Source organism: Coenobita brevimanus, chromosome 103, assembly GCF_032717465.1.
Source record: "Coenobita brevimanus isolate Jiangsu-jjx chromosome 103, ASM3271746v2, whole genome shotgun sequence".
In the NCBI taxonomy this organism is placed as follows: Eukaryota; Metazoa; Arthropoda; class Malacostraca; order Decapoda; family Coenobitidae; genus Coenobita; species Coenobita brevimanus.
In genome coordinates this window covers 8,660,885-8,679,153 of record NC_137056.1, presented here as the reverse complement: position 1 = coordinate 8,679,153, position 18,269 = coordinate 8,660,885, and the positions used below count along the sequence as shown (strand labels likewise).

The window sequence follows — 18,269 nt, the reverse complement described above, 5'->3', positions numbered from 1 at the left end:
CTGTATATTTATTATCCTGACAATCCTGGCTGAGATATTAGATAAGTTTTGAGCATGAGGGGGGCTAGGTTCTTTGCAGGGCCCCCCTCCAGGAGGGGGGTCCCCACAAAGAACCTAGCCCCCCGGGCCCCCAAATCTCTAGGTATGCCCCTGCTGGTAGGGGAGGTAGTTTATTTTTAATAGCAGGGTTATTAATAATTCCAACAGCTTTGTTCTGAATTTCGTTAAGTTGTTTCAGTGCAACCTCTCCACATCCATTCCACAAGGGTGAGCAGTATTCTAGCTGAGAGCACACATGACTTATAAATTATAGTTAACTGCTTGTCAGTGAAGAGGTTACAGACTCTGTACAACAATCCAAGTTTCTTTTAGGCAGTTTTAGGAAGTGATCTGACATTAGAGGTTGAGCTGAGGACACTGTTGAGTGAAACACTGAGAATTTCAATACTTTTGGAAATGGGAATATTAGTAGCATTGAAGGTAATATAGGAATGTGGCAATATCTGTCTATTGGTAAACTGTATATACTGTATTTGGTTTTACTAGCATTAAATGAGACAAGGTTATTTTGTCCCCATTCAATGATCTTAAATAGGTCTTGATTTATGGAGACGGCTGCACTGAGTTGAGAGTTAGAGACATTAACCTTTGTGAAGGGGTGTTCAAGTGTGAATGAACTGTGAAGTGTTGAGTCATCTGCATATGAATGGATGGGGTTGTGGATGACAGGTGACAGATAAGAGATCATTAATATGAACTAGTAATAGGGTTGGTGCCAGAACTGATACTTGTGGCACGCTGGTGTTGAGTGGAAACTGGAATATACTTCATCTACTTTTACTTTTATCTTTCTGTCGCTGAGATATGAGGAAAGCAGAGGAACAAAAAAACGTTAGTCCATAGCAAGGGAGTTTGGATAGCAGGGAATGGTGCCACACACTGTCGAAAGCTTTAGAATATCAAGGGCTACTGCATGAGTTTCTCAGTGTTGGTCAGTTGATTGATGGATGATGGTATGAGTCAGGAGACTGAGTATTGTATATCAGTGGTGGATCTTTCATAGCAAAAACCATATTGTTTGTCACTAATTAAGTTATTGGATTCAAGGTATTTAACTATGTGCTTATTAATTACAGTTTCAAATACTTTACCAAGAGAAGACATGATAACTGTTGTTCTGTAATCAGAGGGGTCAGAGGAACTTCTTTTCTTTGGAATTGGGTGGATATTGGCATCTTTCCATGAATTAGGGAATGAAGAAGTATGCATAGTCTGAATAATTTGCTGGAACAGAGGCAAGTTCTGGGGAGCACTTTTTCAAAACAATTGGATTAATTCCATCTGGGCCTGGAGCTTTGTTGGTTGGTAAATTGTCTGGGATGGACTTTACGTGTCTATTCTTGCTGAAATATAACCCTCACTTTAAGTAGTTTTTGCTCAGTAGCAATTTTAGGAACACAGCTACAGTATCAAGGGAGGAATTACTGTAATGGGTTAAATGGGCTGAGATAAATGGTTTCTAGCTAGGTGGGATCCTAACTTAGCTGTGTAACTTGAGGGGCCACCATATAGAATGTCTTTGTAAGATTAATCTAGGAAAAGTAGAGACCCATTTTCGTACACATTCATTCACCCATTTACCAGTCATGATTCTGACATTTTCAGCATATTTATCTTACCATACCTTCTTAGTGAGGAGCCCAGCCTGCTCATAGACATCAGTGTAGGACTTTGCTGAAGGAAACAGCTTGCTTACCCACTTCACCTCGGGCTTGGTCTCACTCATGTGAGTCTGGATATGGCAGTCATTTTTAGCTGCCACATCTGCCAGGGCTGCCAGCTGGTCTTCTGGGCAGGTTGGTGCAAACCTTGGTGTCACAATGGCATTCACTAGGGGATTCTGTGGATGAAAAGTATGGTGGATTTTATCATTCAATACTGTTCTGTCAGCACTGATGCTGTCAGATGAGTTGTTTCAAGAAATGAAAAATGTATATGTTTGTTTAGAGCAGAGGTTCCCAAACTTGTACTGGTCATTTCCTACTTTAACCAGAAAACTTTGGTGATTCCCCCATTCGTCAGCTTTCAAAGGGGGGGAGTTCCACTTCCCCTTTGGGAGTCATTTTTAAATATATTAACTCTTGCTTCTTGAGTTATTTGCCTCCACTTAGTGCTACCTTTCGACATGTAATGACAAGAAATCTGGTGGTATTATGGAGATTTTTGACAAAGTTTGGGGAATATGTTAAGAGATTTTGTACATTCATGTAGCAGGATTCTTACTGGAGGGTAAAAATTCTGGTTTTTCTCTTAAAAAGCACAAATTAAAAGCCAAACAGCATTTGACCATAAATATATAAAATCTGCAACACATCAAAAGGGTTACTTTTGCCATTTTGGCCTTATCTGTTTATTCCCCACCTCCCTCCTGGAGTGTCCAAATTGCCCCCCCCCCCCCAGGGAATTATCTCCTATTTGGGAACCCCAGGTTTAAAGGATGAAGTGCAAGAAAGGATACAGCACGGAAGAAGGGTTGAAGGTACAATGAATGTGGCGACAAAGTATAGGGAGGCAAACACGGAAGTGAAGTTGTTGCACAACAGTATAGTACTGTAGTGTGATCCCCACACTAATGTATGGCAGTGGAACCTGGACTTTGTTGGAAGGACACAAGTCAAGAGTGAGAGAAATGGAAATGAGTTATCTGAGAAGAGTGTGTGGACTTAGGTGAAGAGGCAGATATACAAACAAGGAAGTTTAGGAGAACTGTACTGTGGTGTTGATGCAGGTGTGCTGAGACCGATCAGGAGAATATACTGTACCATGTATGAGTGAGGTTGAGTGTGAGCAAGACTGAAGATGAGAGTGGAGTGGTGTGAGATGGAGGAAGGACAGCCCTGTGGCAGAGGACAGGGCAGTATGAAAGTGATTTGTTAGTGGCCATTCCCTCAGGGATTACTGTATCTGGCATTAGATGGATAGACAGAAAAGCTCTGGCATTTTCTTATCAAGATTTCTTAATGGTAGTGGAATTGGTGGTAATTAACAAGCAAGCATCTACCTCAGTTGCTGGATTACCGGGGGATGGCAACAAAATTGACCTGTAGCATACAATTTAACTCCTCATGAGTCAACAATGGGGGCTTGTGACCTCTGTCATATGAGCAGGATTTTTAATGACACACCATACAAGTTTCTCATGGGAGTTGCATCACATAGTTGTTATGGGATATTAGGCCCTTTGTCATCTCTTATCCCCATCCCCTAGGTTGAACCCAGACAAAAAGTACTATAGCAGTAGCTGCAATGAATGAAATTCGTGCACTTCCTGATCCATTTACCATGGCATTAGCACCTGAGGAAGGCTCAAACCTGTCTCGAAAAGCAGGTTTTGATGATAAATGCAAGGCTGACTGTGGCTAAAGGAAGAGAGGTAAAGATGAAATAAATTACTGAAATTTTTTTTTTTAAATGTGAGAAAGGAAGAACCAAAGGCCACGAGCCTGCAATAACTGTTCCCTCCAAGAAAAAAAAAATACAAGAGAGAGCCAAATTCAAGATCGATCATTTTGAGATGCCTGGACACACTGCATTTGAAAGACAGGAGATCATAGGAAGCAGGAAATACCGACAGAGGGAGACAGTTCCAGAGTTGACCTGTTGCATAAATGAAGGACTGGGAGTAACAGTTAACTCTTGCATTAGAGAGCTGGACAGAAAACGGATGACAGATTGCAGCTAGATGGGTGCTATGTGCCTGTCGCAGAGTGGAGGAATGCATGCGACAGTTCAGAGGAGCAGTGACCACTGAAGTAGTGATAGAAAAGAGATAAAGACGCAACAGTGCAGCAAAGAGACAGGTTGAAGGGAGTCAGTAAGAGGAGGAGAGTTAATGAGACAAAAAGCCTTTGACTCCACCTTATTGAGGAGAACTGTATGTTGGGAACCTTCCCACACATGAGAGTTGTACTCCACACAGGGGCGGATAAAACCTGTGTATAGAGCCAACAATTGTGCATGAGTAAAGAAGGAACGGAGTCGGCTTAGCACACCTAATCTCTTGGAAGCAGATTTTACAAGAGATGTAATATGATCTTTCCAAGATAAGTCCTGAGTACAGTAAATGAAACCCCAAGCATGTTCAAGAATGATGGAGGATTAAGCTGAATATTATTAAACATTAGTGGGTACACCTGTGGAAGATTTTGTCGGGTTGATAGGTGTAAGAACTGAGTCTTTGATGCATTAAAAACAGATTATTTTTACCCCAGTCTGAGATATGAGCCAAGTCAGACATTAGGTGTGCCATAGCCTCATCCCTTGTTTGTTGAAGTAACTGATGAGATGGGCATTGCGGGAACCAAATGGAAAGGTGAAGGGTGGAGTCATCAGCGTATGAGTGGATAGGGTTAGATGCACAGCTTAGAAGGTCATTGATGAATAAAAGGAAGAGAGTTGGTGATAGGACAGAGCCCTGAGGAACACCACTGTTGATAGATCTAGGAGAAGAATGATGGCCGTCTACAACAGCAGCCATAGAACGACCAGAAAGGAAGCTAGAGATGAAGGCACAGACAGAAGGATAGAAACCGTAAGAGGGCAATTTGGAAATTAAAGTAGCACATCATGCAGAAGTTATGGCTTATTGGACTAACTGGCAACTCACTGAGGCTCTGACAGAAGTGTTCCACTCTTGTAGTTGCTGGTTTCCTGACAGTTGGAGAGTGAAAGATAAAAATGGTAGATTAATAATGGAGATGGAAGAAAAAGTGTACAGATGGAGAGAACATTTTAAGGAACAGTTAAACATAAAAAACAAGCTGTTAGGTGATGACGGCCAGCTCTAAGCGGACAAAGCTTTGTCAGCGACCAGAAGTTGAATTTCGACACTAAAAGTTATTTCTACATGGAGATACTCCAGTGCAACATTCCACCCAAGAATCATGGCCCTGGCTTAATCATCTTTGGAGCCTTAGCATTTTGCGTGAACAAGGTCGAAAAATTAGCGCTTTTCATATTTTCTGCACTTGATGACCTTTGACCCCTGATGTTGGGGATGTAGGTCATGCATGTACGAAACACACTTGTAGTACTCATCAATGTCTGTAAGCATGCATGCAAAGTTTCATTCGATTCCATCCACCCACTGTGGAGCTAGGGAGCTTGAAATTTGCAGAATGGCTCACCAGAGGCACAACTTCTAGGTGACGCTGCCAGCGACTGGCACTAAATGTCATTTTTGTATGGAGGTACTCCAGCGAACATTCCATCCGAGAATCACGGCCCTGGCTTAATAATCTTCCAAGCCTTGGCATTTTGCACGAGCATAGTTATGATTTTAGCTATTTTCACTGTTTTTACATTTGATGACCCCTGACCCCTGACCTGGCCTATGTAGCACATAGGTGTACGGTAGAAAGTTGTAATACTAGTTAATGTGTATAACAATGCATAATTTCATTTAATTCCATTGAGCTACTGGAGAACTAAGGGAACATATTTGAAAACCAGTACCGGTTGCTAGGGACACTGAGGCCAATCTTTTCAGGTTGCCACTCGAAAACTAGAAGAGAGAGGGAAAAAAATGGATGGCACACTTCCAATAGGGAATGACCTCAAGATTATGCTTAAAGAAGTAAGAGCTTTCTTCACCCATTAGTAATGCTTCTACAGCTCAAAACTTGAAAAGTACGAAAAAGCGGGTTTTCGGCTGTTCCTACACGAGTAGTTGCCTAGCCAACAAAACCTTGCGGACACAACTAGTTCATACATTGGTCATTATGTCCAAGTTTGGTCAGAAGTGGTTAATTCTGAAGGGTAGAAGTGCATGCCACAATTAAACAAGTGGGAAAGAAAGAATACAAGAAAGAAAAAAAATGTGACCAACTAGTGCAGCATGGAGCTGGTCAATGAAAGTAATGTGAGTATAAGTGGCTAAGGAATGGCCAGGAGAAGGAGGGAGTGAAAAAGAAGGAAGAGATTAGTAGGATGAAAGTAGTGGAAGCAGTGAAGTCAAAAGGGGAAAAGCCTCAGGAATTGATTATGTGGTGAAATGCTGAAGCATGGGGGAGAGATAGTAGTAGAATGGATATGGAAGATGTGCAGATTGGCCTGGAAGGAAGGTAGAGTCCTGGAGGATTGGAAGTCAGGTATAATTATTCCCCTGTAAAAAGAGAAAAGGGAAAAAGAAATGTATGGTAGTCATAGGGGCATTTGTCTTCCTAGTGTAATAGGAAAAGTACAGTACTGTATATGGTAGGATACGTATTGACAGTTAGGGAAATAACAGAGGAATTAGTTGGAGAAGAACAGGGACGTTTTAGGAAGGGAAGAGGTTGTGTAGATCAAATATTCATCCTTAGGTCTTTAGTGGAAGAGTATCTAGAGATGGGAGTGGAAAAGTTTCTAGAGATTGGAAAGAAGTTGTATGCTGTCTTCATGGATTTGGAGAAAGCATACAACAGAGTGGATAGAAATTGGAAATTTCCTGTACTGTTGTTTGCAGATGATACTGTATAGTTAAGTGTAGATGAAGGAAAACTGCAAGGTTTGATGAATGAGTTTGGGAGAGTGTGTAAGAAACTGAATCTAAAAGTGAGTGTGTGGAAGAGCAAAGTTATGGTCTTCTAGAGAAATGAAGTCACTGAATGCACAGTGGGGTTGGATGATGAAGAAATGGAAAATATGAGTGCATTTAAGTTCTTTGGTAATGTGATGCATAAGGATGGAAGTTAGGAGGATGAAGCACTCTAAAGGGTGCAACAAGGAAGAAAGTTGCTGATTCTTTGGAAGCAATGATAAGAAGTTGGGAAGTGAGCATAAAAGTAAAAAAAATGTTGCATGGTAGTATTGTGATACCAACTCTAATGTATGGAAGCTAAGCTTGGACTGTGTTGGAGGGACACAATCCAAGAGTGAGAGCTGGAGTTACATGGAGAGAGAGACTAACAAATGAGGAAGTGAGGGAGCACTGTGGTGTGGACATGGATGTAATAGAAAGCATTTGGAAAAATACACTAAAATTTAGCCTTGTGGAGAAGATAGAGAGTGAGAGACTAATGAGGAGAGTGTATGTGAGTGAGATGGAGGGGGAGAGAGGGAGGGGAGGCCATGAATGAGATGGAGGAATGGAGTGGAAATATATCAGTGAGGGGGGTGTGAGCTGGGGGTAGGGCAGTGAAATGGTGGGGGACAGGGCATCATGGAGGCAGTTTGTTTGCAGCCACCCCTTATGGAATTGAGGCATCTGGCAATAGATACATAGACAGAATAATGCCATTACAGTGGGCTCGCACAGTGCGCGTCACCGCAGTGCGCGATTCGCCTTGTGCACGAGTGACCAAAAATCATAACCAAAAACCCTTTAATGCGCGAGTTTACCGCACAGAACACGAGGCAGAGGCAAGGAGTGGCTCAAAAATGCCATTTTCTACTAGTGCGCGACCACCCCTCACAGGGCTCGTCACGTGTCGTCATGTTGATGCGCAGAAATTCCCGGGCATTCTACTGTGTAGCTTGGAGTACAAGGGAGCGGGCGCACCATAACAGTCCCTGCTCGTGCACTGTGCGGATCCGCTCTCTGCAGCTAACCTGTCGTGTACAACATGTGGTGTTTTTTGTGCTGCCTGTACTTTGCTGCACCATGACTCCAACCCCAAGAGTAAAGAAACTTCTGACGCACGCCACCAAGTTAAAGATAATTAAGATGAAGGAGGAGGGTCAAGGAAACATGGCTATCGGGATAACCCTGGGACTGGCTGAATCTACAGTGAGAACTGTGTGGAAGAACCGTGAAGCCATAAAGGCTGTAGTGAAGACGTACGGTGCCTCTGACCTAGACGGCTGTTCGCGGGTGAGAAATCGTGCTATGATATTAATGGAGCGCTATCTTGCCACTTCATAATGCGGAAAGAAAAGGAAGGTGTTCCACTCAATGGAAGATTTATTCGGAACCAAGCCCAGCTCTTTTACAAGGCTGCATCTTGAAAGTTAAAAGTGGAAAAACCGTTCAGGGCATCGGTTGGATGGCTGGACCGTTTTCTCAAGCGCAAGGAACTCCGTTACATGAAATTGTCTGGTGAACGTGCCTCTGCCGATGAGCTAGCCACGAGAGACTATCCTACAATATTTAAAACGATTATTGAAGAGGGACAGTACACCAAGGACCAGATCTACAACATCGATGAAACGTCCTTATATTACAAGGCCATGCCAAAATCAACTTACATCGCTAAAAGACAGAAACAAGCCCGTGGTCGCAAGCTCCAGAAGTGTAAGATGATGGTAATGTTCACTGTAAACCTGTCTGGGAGCCACAAGATGAGGCCAGTTGTTGTACACACAGCTTCATATCTAAGGTGCTACAAAAACCTCACAAACATGAATGCAAGTGGCGTGTATTGGTATAAGTCTGTAAATGGTTGGATGACTGGGAACATTATGGCAGACTGGTTAACAAGGCGGTGTGTTCCTGATGCAAGAGCCAAGTGTCGGGAACTGGGCATTCCATTTAAGATGCTCCTTGTGCTTGATAACGCACCAAGTCACTCTCCATTTCTGGAAGATCTTCACAAGGATTGTCGTGTTGTGTTTCTGCCGCCCCACACAACGTCACTAATGCAGCCACTCAGTCAAGAACTAATCGCCGCAGTGAAGCATTTCTACCATAAGGAAGTGTATGACTACCTACGCAGGAAGACCGACACACAAGAGGAGCTTCATGCCCTACAAGAAGATCACGATGAAGACCTTGATGAGGCATCTGCTTCCGTTCCATCTCTACCAGCACCTCTATCCCGACCTACCACAGATGCCATGACTGTTTAGGCATTTTGGTGTAACTTTATGGTGAAGGACGCAATTGAATTTCTCCTTCAAGCCTGGCACCAGATTACACCTGCAACGGTGAACCATGCGTGGCGAATGCTCATGCCTCACCTGTGCATCACCCAGGAGACGGCCATTCAACCACTGGCCGATGCTGAGGCAGCAACATTGACAGCAGCACAAGCTGTAGCAGGTTTCGAGGACGTTACATTGGCGGACGCACAAGAAGTGCACACTGCTACTGAGGAACAGCCTCCCGAGGAAGTGTTACAACGGATAGACGAGGGTGACGCAGAGCCCGACGCCAGACAGAGTCAAGTTGAGCAGCCTAGTGTGATGGAAGGCAGGACTGAGCTGTGTATGTCAAACATTATGAAGATCCTTGCTGCCATGGATAAGGTCAAGGAAGAGGTGAAGGCACAGGAAGTGAGCAACCTAAGAACGGAGGAACTTCTGGTTGGTATCGACAAACTCTTCCGTTTCTACACAGACAGGCACAGGGAAGAAATAAACAGGGGAAGACAGACGCTCATAACAAGCTACACACAGCGGGCTCAAGTTGGTGAAATAGCGGAACCATCAACATCGTCTGCTCCTGATCCTGTTGAGGATGAAGAGGATGCAATGTCAAAAGTGTCAGCATTGGACTTTGAAGGGTTTATGGCCGAAGTGAGTGACTTGGATGCTCCTGGGGAAGGTGATCAAGAGGAGTCTGCGGAGGGAAGTGTTGGTGCGGTGGGGAGTGCAGCGCTGTAAGTGTTGCCGCGCCTCGGAACCCCTGTTATTTAAGGTAATCAGGCCTGTTGTCTACTGTTGTTAAGGTGACTACTCATATTTTTGTTATTGTAGCTAAGCTTTAGTACAATGTCTGAAACATATGACCTTTATTATGTCCCCAAGGGCCAAAAAATGTCCAGGTATGAGTGGGTACCGCCCATATGTAATTATTCCCATAAGATTATGTATTCCTAGTACGCGAATTCCCAGTGCGCGAGCTCATGCACCGCCCAATCTCTCGCGCACTATGCGATCCCACTGTACTTTGGTGAGTTGTGCAAAAATAGATTATTGGAACTCCCCAGGGAGATTTTGTATGCTGATGATTGGTGTTGACTGCAGAGAATGAAAGGGAAGTGGAGGAAGGATTTAGGAAGTGGAGAGACAGTATGGGGCACAAGGGCTTGACAGTAAATGCAGATAAGACAAAGGTGGTGGTATTAAGGGTTGGTGGCAGTACTGTCAAAGTAGAGGGAGAGTGACCATGTGCATTTTGCCAGAAGGGTGTGGGAAGTAATTTAATTTTGTACAGTATTTGTGATAAGTGGGTGCATAAGATATGTAGTGGTATTAGAGGTAGACTGTGAGATAATGCTGATTTCATGTGTGTGGTGTGTCAAAGAGAGCATGTGGAGATTGTCAGTTGTGAAAGGACTGATCTAACTGATGAGTCTTTTTTAGTATGTAGAAGAGTTTTGTTACTTGGGAGACTTGTTATGTGCCGGAGGTGAGGCTGGAGATAGCTCTGGATCTAGATTGAGGAATGGCTGGAAGTTCAGGGAGCTGTTGCCTCTCCTGACTAAGAGGGCTTTCCCTCCATGCTAAGAGATGTTTGTATGCAGCATGCATTAGGAGTGTAATGCTGTACTGTATGGTCGTGAGACCTGGGCTAGTAAAGAAGGAGGATATTCATAGGCTCAAACGTACAGACATGGCAATTAGGTGAATGTGCAGTGCGTTCTTCAATGGAAGGCCTGGAGGGGGTAGGTTTATGATGGAAGAGTTGAGAGGAAGGATGGGACTGTAGTGTATTGGTGTTGTGATGTGTTGTGATGAGGAGGGGTAGAATGAGATGGTTTGGGCATGTGGAGAAGGTGGGGGATGACAGTTGGATGCAGAATGTGAGAAGTATGAACATCAGTGGTTGGAATGTGCGAGGCACTCCATAAAGGGCCTGGGACAAGGTCATAGAGTGTGACCTCAGAGATAAGGGTCTGAATAGGGAGGCTGCCAAAGACTGAGCAGCATGGAGGGCCGCCATCAGGTGACCAAGGCCGACGCATGTAAGCATGTTAGAGCCTTTATAAATAAAGCAAAATGATTAATGTATTGGTGTAAGGCCTTGGAATGACAGAAGTATCAAAGCTCATGGTACAGAGTAGTAAATGTGGGACTTTATGAATGTTTGAGGTGTGTGTTTGTGTAAGATAGGAAGTGTAGTGGTTTGTGAGAGATATAGAATAAGGAAGTCTGTTGATCAAAAGATAGGTGAGAGAGTGCGTAGATGGTGTGGGTGAAGTGAGAGGATGAATATAAATAGGGTGCTGATTGAGAGTCTGAAGGTAGGACACAAAAAAGAAATCCAAGACAGTGAGGGATGGTTGGAAGAAGGTTAGGGAGGTTTTTGCCCCTTCTGACATTGAGAGGGCTCTTCCTCCATGCTAAGTAGTGTATGACTATGTTAGGAGTGTAATGCTATATGTTATTGAGACTTGGGCAGTAGAGGAAGAGGCTATTTGTAGATTCAAACATACATAGATGAGAACGAGGAAATGGATATGCAGTACATCCTTGAATGACAGGCCAGATGGGGGTTAGGATTGCAAATGAAGAGTTAAGAGGAAGGATAGGAGCTTTTGTGATGAGAAGAGTTAGATTGAGATTGTTTGGGCATGTGGAGAGGATGAAGGATAACAACTGGGTGCACATGGTGAGAGGTGTGAAAGCTGCGGGTAGAGCTGGTTGAAGTAGACCGAAAAAGACTTGGGACAACGTCATAGAATGTGGACACAGGGTTAAGGAACTGAATAGAGAAGCTGCCAGAGACTGAGCAGCGTGGAGAGCCATCTTTAAGCCCCGTCCACACGGTGCCTAAAATGTTGCCCAGAACAATGCTAGGAACATGTCAGGAGCATGCTAAATACAGTGCTCATCAGAAGTATCGAGCGCCTATGGCAGGGTGCGCAATACTTATGGCCAAAAACGAATTACCTGTTTTTGGTACTAAAAATTGAGCCAGATGTTTGCGGCGCTAGCATGACGTCACGGTAGCCTGAGGCCTTACTACACGCTGGTTGGTTCCCACCTCAGTTGCCTACGGGCTGCCTGAGAGAGAGGAACTCTGCCGCGTCTCCTTCTCTTATCGCGCCATTTTTTTACCGAGTGTCCCGCAGTGTTTTGGCTTTCGCCACTTTGTTATGGCCCCTACCTGTGAACTTTCGAGTGAAATCATATCACAGATCATTGCTCTAAACGAGGCAGGCCACCAAATGAAGGAAATTAGTGAATTGGTTGGCGTGGCTCGATCGACAGTTCATCGGTGGTGCTCCCGTTTTCGAGTGGAAAACAGTGGTGACGTTCCCACAAAGAAACTGTGGTCTGGTAGGCCCAGGAAAACTTCCCCGAGGTCTGTGAATGTTTTAAAAGATGCAGTGGAGTCCAATCCTCGTGTAAGTGCAAGGAAAATAAAGGAGAGCAACCTGGAAGTGTTTGGTGAGGTTTCTGTGTGCACAGTGTCTCAAAGAGTCCATGAACTTGGTTACACAAGTCACAGGCCTGTGAGAAAGCCTCTTCTCACACGTTACCAGTGACTTTGTAGGCTTGCCTTTGCTAACAAATACCTTAACTGGGGTGAGGAGCAATGGTTGTCAGTGTTGTGGTCTGATGAGGGAACGTTTAGTATTACCCGTAACCGAGGAGCATGTGTGTACCGGCGCAAAGGTAGTGACCCGCTTGACCCACATTACGTGGAAAGCACAGTTAAACACCCTGATTCACTCATGGTATGGGCTTGTTTTTCTGGTAAAGGTTTGGGGAAGCTTGTTGTGCTTCCCAAGAACTGCAGAGTGAATCAGGACGTTTATCTGGAGCTTCTGTGTGATCGTTTACCAGAGTCCATCGAGCTCACAGGTGCATGAGTGTTTCAGCAGGACAGTGCACCTGCTCATAAGGCCAAATCGGTCACCAATTGGCTTCGTGACTGCGAGGTATTATTCAAGAAAGACTGGCCAGGCAATAGCCCAGACCTCAACCCGATAGAAAACCTCTGGTACCTCGTAAAGAAGAATCTCCAAGGGAAGGACGTGAGCTCTCTGCCTACGCTGGAAGCCACCATTCGTGACTCCTGGGACAAAATACCCCTCCAGCACCTGAGGAACCTCGCCCTTTCACTTCCACGACGTCTCAGGTCTGTGAAGAAACGTAAAGGATACCCTACGAAGCACTAAAGGTAAATAAAATGCATTATTTATATGTTTTTTTCAATGTTGAAAGGTTTGTTTTGTAGGAGGGACGCAGGGCGCTCGATACTTCTGACGAGCACTGTACATGCTTCCAAACATGCAACAAAAATGTTCGTAAAATTGCAGGACAGATTATCCCCAAACCTGTTCCTGACAGGAAACGTCCATACCAGTGATGATAGCATGTCTCGAAACAAGTTTATGGGTTGGAACATCCAAACGAGATACTCTGAACATGTATGCAACCATGTCCAAAGCAGTGTTTTGAGCATGCTTCAAAACTTGTTTCAGGCTTGTGTGGATGGGGCCTTAGGTGACCAAAGTCCATGCATACAGACATGTAGAAGTCTTTATAAATGATGATGCAAAGCAAATAAGGTGAATAAATACATTAAGTGAATGGGTGAGAAAGCAAATTGTTGACACTGGGGAGGTAACAAATAACTAAATGATTGAGTTGAATGGATGAAGTACAGTATATATGGAGATTCATGTGACAGAGATAAATGCACCCCCTTTTTAACTTATAATTTGGACACAGTGGTCTCAGTCCCACAAGCATTAGGATGCACAATTTGTGTGTGGATAATTAAGCCTGTGATGTGGAACCAAATTTGTCAAAAGACATGAATGATGTGTGAATGGCTGTATGGTCTGTTTCACTGGGCATTCCATCAACAATTCTCTTTCATTTTTACTTTTCTGCTCCCGTTTATGGGGTCTTCCTGTCTCATGACGATGATGACGATAAAGAATCCTTTTATCACCAGACTCATTTAGGTGTTATATTCTGGGTAAATTATTTAGTTAAGTTCAGGGAGTCCCCTAGCAATCGGTAGGTGCAGAACTATACTATGCTCACCATTAAGGTTCCATATAGTTATTTTTTCTCTGACTGGTGCCTAATCACCACCACCACCACCACTGCTACCATCTCAGCCTTGTTTGCCACCTGACGATGGGGTGAGGTGGGATCCAGAAAGGAAGAAAATACCAGTAGAAGGAGAACTATAAAAAAACTGTGTAATTAAATGAAACATTCTCATCTGCTCGCATTCAGACTTCTGGAATCATGATGTCATGTTACATGAGAACCATCCACTCATGCAATTCACATTTCTGTAATAGTCAGCTAGAATTAATATGATGATTAACACATCACCAGGTAAAAACTGGTGAAAACCCTTGTCATACACTCTGCCTTACAAAATTCTTTCAACTGGCTGAGTCCATTGTCAGTGCCCTAGCCTCATCAACCTCCATACTATACCTTGCTTCACACACACATCATCCACATTCTTCTAGGTCTACCACCCCTCCTCCCACCTTCAGACTTGCTCAGATACACCATTTTCATCCTAAGGAAAATCTGGCAGTCCAAAGTGTTGAGAAGTAAGAGGTACTGTATTTGGGTCAGTTAAGTGGCAGCAGTGATGACAGTGTTGCCTTAGAGACATGTATTTGGTGTCTGTTGGCATCAAGAAGACAACTGAGGCACTGCATGAACTTTGATGTTGAGAATTAGATTGAATTCTAGATGGCTCTGAAGATCATGTAACACCTTGCTGATTTATTCTGTATATTACTGTACTTTTCTGTACCGGTATCCTTCTGTATGTTACTGATGCTGAGTCAGTGTTAAAATGACCTCTTCCTTACTCATTTATTCTGCATATTATGCCTCAGTGTCCTCTTATATGTTACTTGATGCTATGTTGATATTAAAATGATATGAATAACATAGAGGAAAATATTAACGTGTAATATGCGAGCACATTGCTGGAGACGAGATGCTTATGAAACCTTCTGTGCCACCTCGATGATGACCCTTAGGGTGCATCCAGACAGAGAGTGAACAGGCAGGAGCAAGAGAGAGCTAGGGCAGATTGGAGCATTTGAATGTCTGTACTACTAGTGAGTCAGCCCTCTGTTTGGCGGGTGTTGCTGTGGTAAAGCCATGATGTCACCCTTGGCAACTGTAGGCAGCATACAGTCTCTGACTATAAAAATTGGAGATGGTATTCCTACAAAAGTCACATCTGCTGGAAAGTATGTTGAAGTGCAAACTGCATCTTAAAAGAGACACCTAGCCCTAGACAGGGCTCAAGCCATAAAAAAGGTGTTTGATTACCGCCTGTTGAGAGCCAGATGCATTGTGTGTGCCTTTGGAATTATGCCAAAAGTTCTGAATAATGATTAAAACCATAGAGACATTTGTTGATGGACCAGTACAGATCACAAAAATGGCATGCCTCCTGCAGTACTACATGATTATTGAAGAAGGACTGGGTGCAACATTCCTCTAGATAACGTGGCAGAAAATCTTGGCAGTGTGCAGTTTTCTGATTCAACAGAAAACAATTGCACAAGAATGGCAAAAAATGTGAGACATTTTCAGAGTGCTTCTGTTCAGATGAAGGTCAGTGTCCAGGCAATATCACATAGGCATTGGGCTATAAAGACTTTTCAGTAAAATATATTCACCATCTCTCACTGCAACTGTACAATGAAATTTTATCGGTACTGTAATAAAAATTTATCCATTAAAAAAATACTACATCCAGATAGGTATGTACAGGTATATGTACTTTACACCAAAATTAAGTTAACCACAACTTTTTTTTTTTTTTCCCCTCCACATTCAGTCCTCTTCCACTGCTGTGAAATCAGTGCTTCATCACTGTATATCCATTAGTGATATGTCAGTATTAAGCTGCTCTGTATCCATACAGCCTACATGGGTTTAAGCAAGTAAAGTTGACTGTCAACTCTGCCTGCGTGAACTCCTGCAAACATGCATTGGTGCCTGCTCACAACTGCTGGCAGTGCAGCCACACATATGAGTAACAGTGAATTTAAATCTCCCCCATCAACCTGCTCTTGCATACCCTTAGTGTGGTTAGATGATGAAGGACACACCCTTAGTGTGGTTAGCTGGTGAAAGCAATCTTCAACGTCCGGATTTGCCAGTGTACAGCTGAAGAGAGCCAAAGTGCCAAATTGAGCAGAAAAAGTTTATTGTTTGTGACCTGCCATGATTAAACATGAGGAACCAAAGCCCCCTACAGTAGAGTAGGTACGCACAGTACGCGAATCGCATAGTACACGAGGACCTATTTTTTATCAAATTTTAGTGTATTTTTTAATAGTACGCAAATTGAACTCGTAATAGGCAAGATGGCAGCGAAGAGTGGCCCAAATCCGGGGTTACCCCGAGCACGTGACATTGCCACCCCAAGATACACCGACGGTTGCCTCATCACCCGTTACCTGTGGCCTCAAGAAAGTGAGGAATCACTGCCTTCAACATCAGAAGAGCCATTTCCTGGGGAAGATCAAGAGGATGATGGGATATCTGAGATGCCAGAAATAGACTTTGAAGGGTTTATGAACGAAGTGAGTGCATTAGCTAGTAAAAGGGTCGAAAGTGCTGGTGACGAGAGTGGTGAGGAAGGTGGTGTGTCAGGTGATGTGGCGGGTGGTGCAGGAGGTGCATGCTATGGTCCGTCTATTTTATGAAGAGCGTTTTGGCGTTGTCCCTCCTGGGGAGTCCCCATCCCACAGTGTTGCCATGCTTTGTACTGGGCAACTTAATCGGATTAGAAACAAGGCGCTAATGACAACTCTCCCTCCTAGCACACCACTCTCTCTCTCTCTCTCTCTCTGCACATGTAGAAATTGCATTTTTGATAGATTTATTTCTATAAAAAGTCTATACTCTTTTATGAATTTTTAGAATTTGAGAAAAAGCCTCCAGACTGACTGTCTGTCTGTTTTGTTGTGTTCTTATTCATTCCCTTTCTCCATGACCTTTCCCCCTATTCTCTGTTTCTGTCTGTCTGTCTGTCTGTCTGTCTCTAACATTATTTTTTATTATGACTGTGATTTTCTCCTTAAAGTGTGAGGTTTATTTGTGGTTTATAATTTCAGTTTATTTTCCACACCACCTTTGAGGTTGAGGAAAAGCCTCCTGACTGTCTTGTTGCACTCCTATTCAATTTTCCACCACATTCCCTCTCTCCCTCCCTCCGTCTTGCCTTATCTCCGGCCTCTCCAACCTTCCTCCCTCGCTGTCTGCCTATCCACCTTATCACCATTCCCTTTCCCTCCTCTCTCTCTCTCTCTGTTACTGTCTGTCTGTCAATATTATGTTTTTCTTATGAATGTGATACTTTCCTTAAAGTATGATGTTATATTTGTTCTCTTGAATTTCAACTTTTTTTCCACACCACCTTTGAGGTAAAAGTCAAGGCGCATTTTTTTTTTTTATAGAGGTTTTCCCCAGGAGGCCTAATCAACAGCTTTTGAGGGAACAATTGTAGGTCCTCTGTTTGCCTTCTCTTCTAAAAAATACTTATTTACCTTGTAAATAAGTTCTTTTTCTCTGCTGTGGAGCACACGAGAGCGAGTAGCAGGAGTAAGAGCATCCATCTCAGGTGGCGGCCAGAGTGGAAATGACCTGGATTAACACGGTCACTCTATCCTTACAAGCGTGGCAACGTTGGAAAGCAACGTTGCCAAGTGTTGCGGTATTTATAAAAAGTAATTGTTATTAAAAGGAAAAAAAGAGGCATTTATAACACTATATAACCTTATTAAAGAATTAAATATATATATATATACTGTAAATAAACTTCATTTAGAAGTACTAAATAGCTGACATGAGACAGACAGGTGTACACGTTTGGCAGAGAGGCGGCCTAGGAAATTCCCAAGAGGGACAACGCCCAAACGCCCTTCATAAAATAGACCGACCATAGGTGCCTCACCCTGCCTCGGATCCCCTTCTTATGTCCTGGTTTAGTTAAGCTATATCCTTGTTGATTTAGTAAAGCCATAATCTTGGTGGTTTACTTTATCTTAGGTAATATGTCTTAGATAGTTTCCCTGTACAGTATAATACTTAGGTCTGAAAGGAGTCTCAAGGGTTACCAATGAAGGGGGTTGCTGCCCATATGTAATTTTTCCCATAAGTTTATGTATTCACAGTACATGAATCCTGAGTAAGCGACCTCCTCTGCCGCCCATAAACTCGCATACTGTGCATACCTACTTTACTGTAGTCGCAGCGCGTGACTCTGAAGTTGTTATTATCATACCCTGACAACCTAGCATTCAAAAGTGAATCTGATTTCGTGTATAATATGAGATTCATGTGATTCGTGTATAATATGTTCGTGTATAAAATATTGTGTATTATATATA

At 43.3% G+C, this 18,269-nt stretch overlaps 2 protein-coding genes across 2 annotated transcripts in view; one reads left to right on the top strand and one right to left on the bottom strand.

Annotated features, from left to right (window-relative positions):
- Nucleotides 1-14,969, top strand: part of Ufsp1 (UFM1 specific peptidase 1) — a 112,321-nt gene extending 97,352 nt beyond the window's left edge. Inside the window, exon 6 of the mRNA XM_080285012.1 lies at nt 14,898-14,969. The gene's annotated coding sequence lies outside the window, so the exon portion shown is untranslated. The remainder of the gene's footprint in view (nt 1-14,897) is intronic.
- Nucleotides 1-18,269, bottom strand: part of LOC145415581 (guanine deaminase-like) — an 89,350-nt gene that overhangs the window by 34,093 nt on the left and 36,988 nt on the right. Inside the window, exon 6 of the mRNA XM_080284802.1 lies at nt 1,685-1,900. Within this exon, the coding sequence (XP_080140928.1) occupies nt 1,685-1,900 (216 nt within the window). The remainder of the gene's footprint in view (nt 1-1,684; nt 1,901-18,269) is intronic.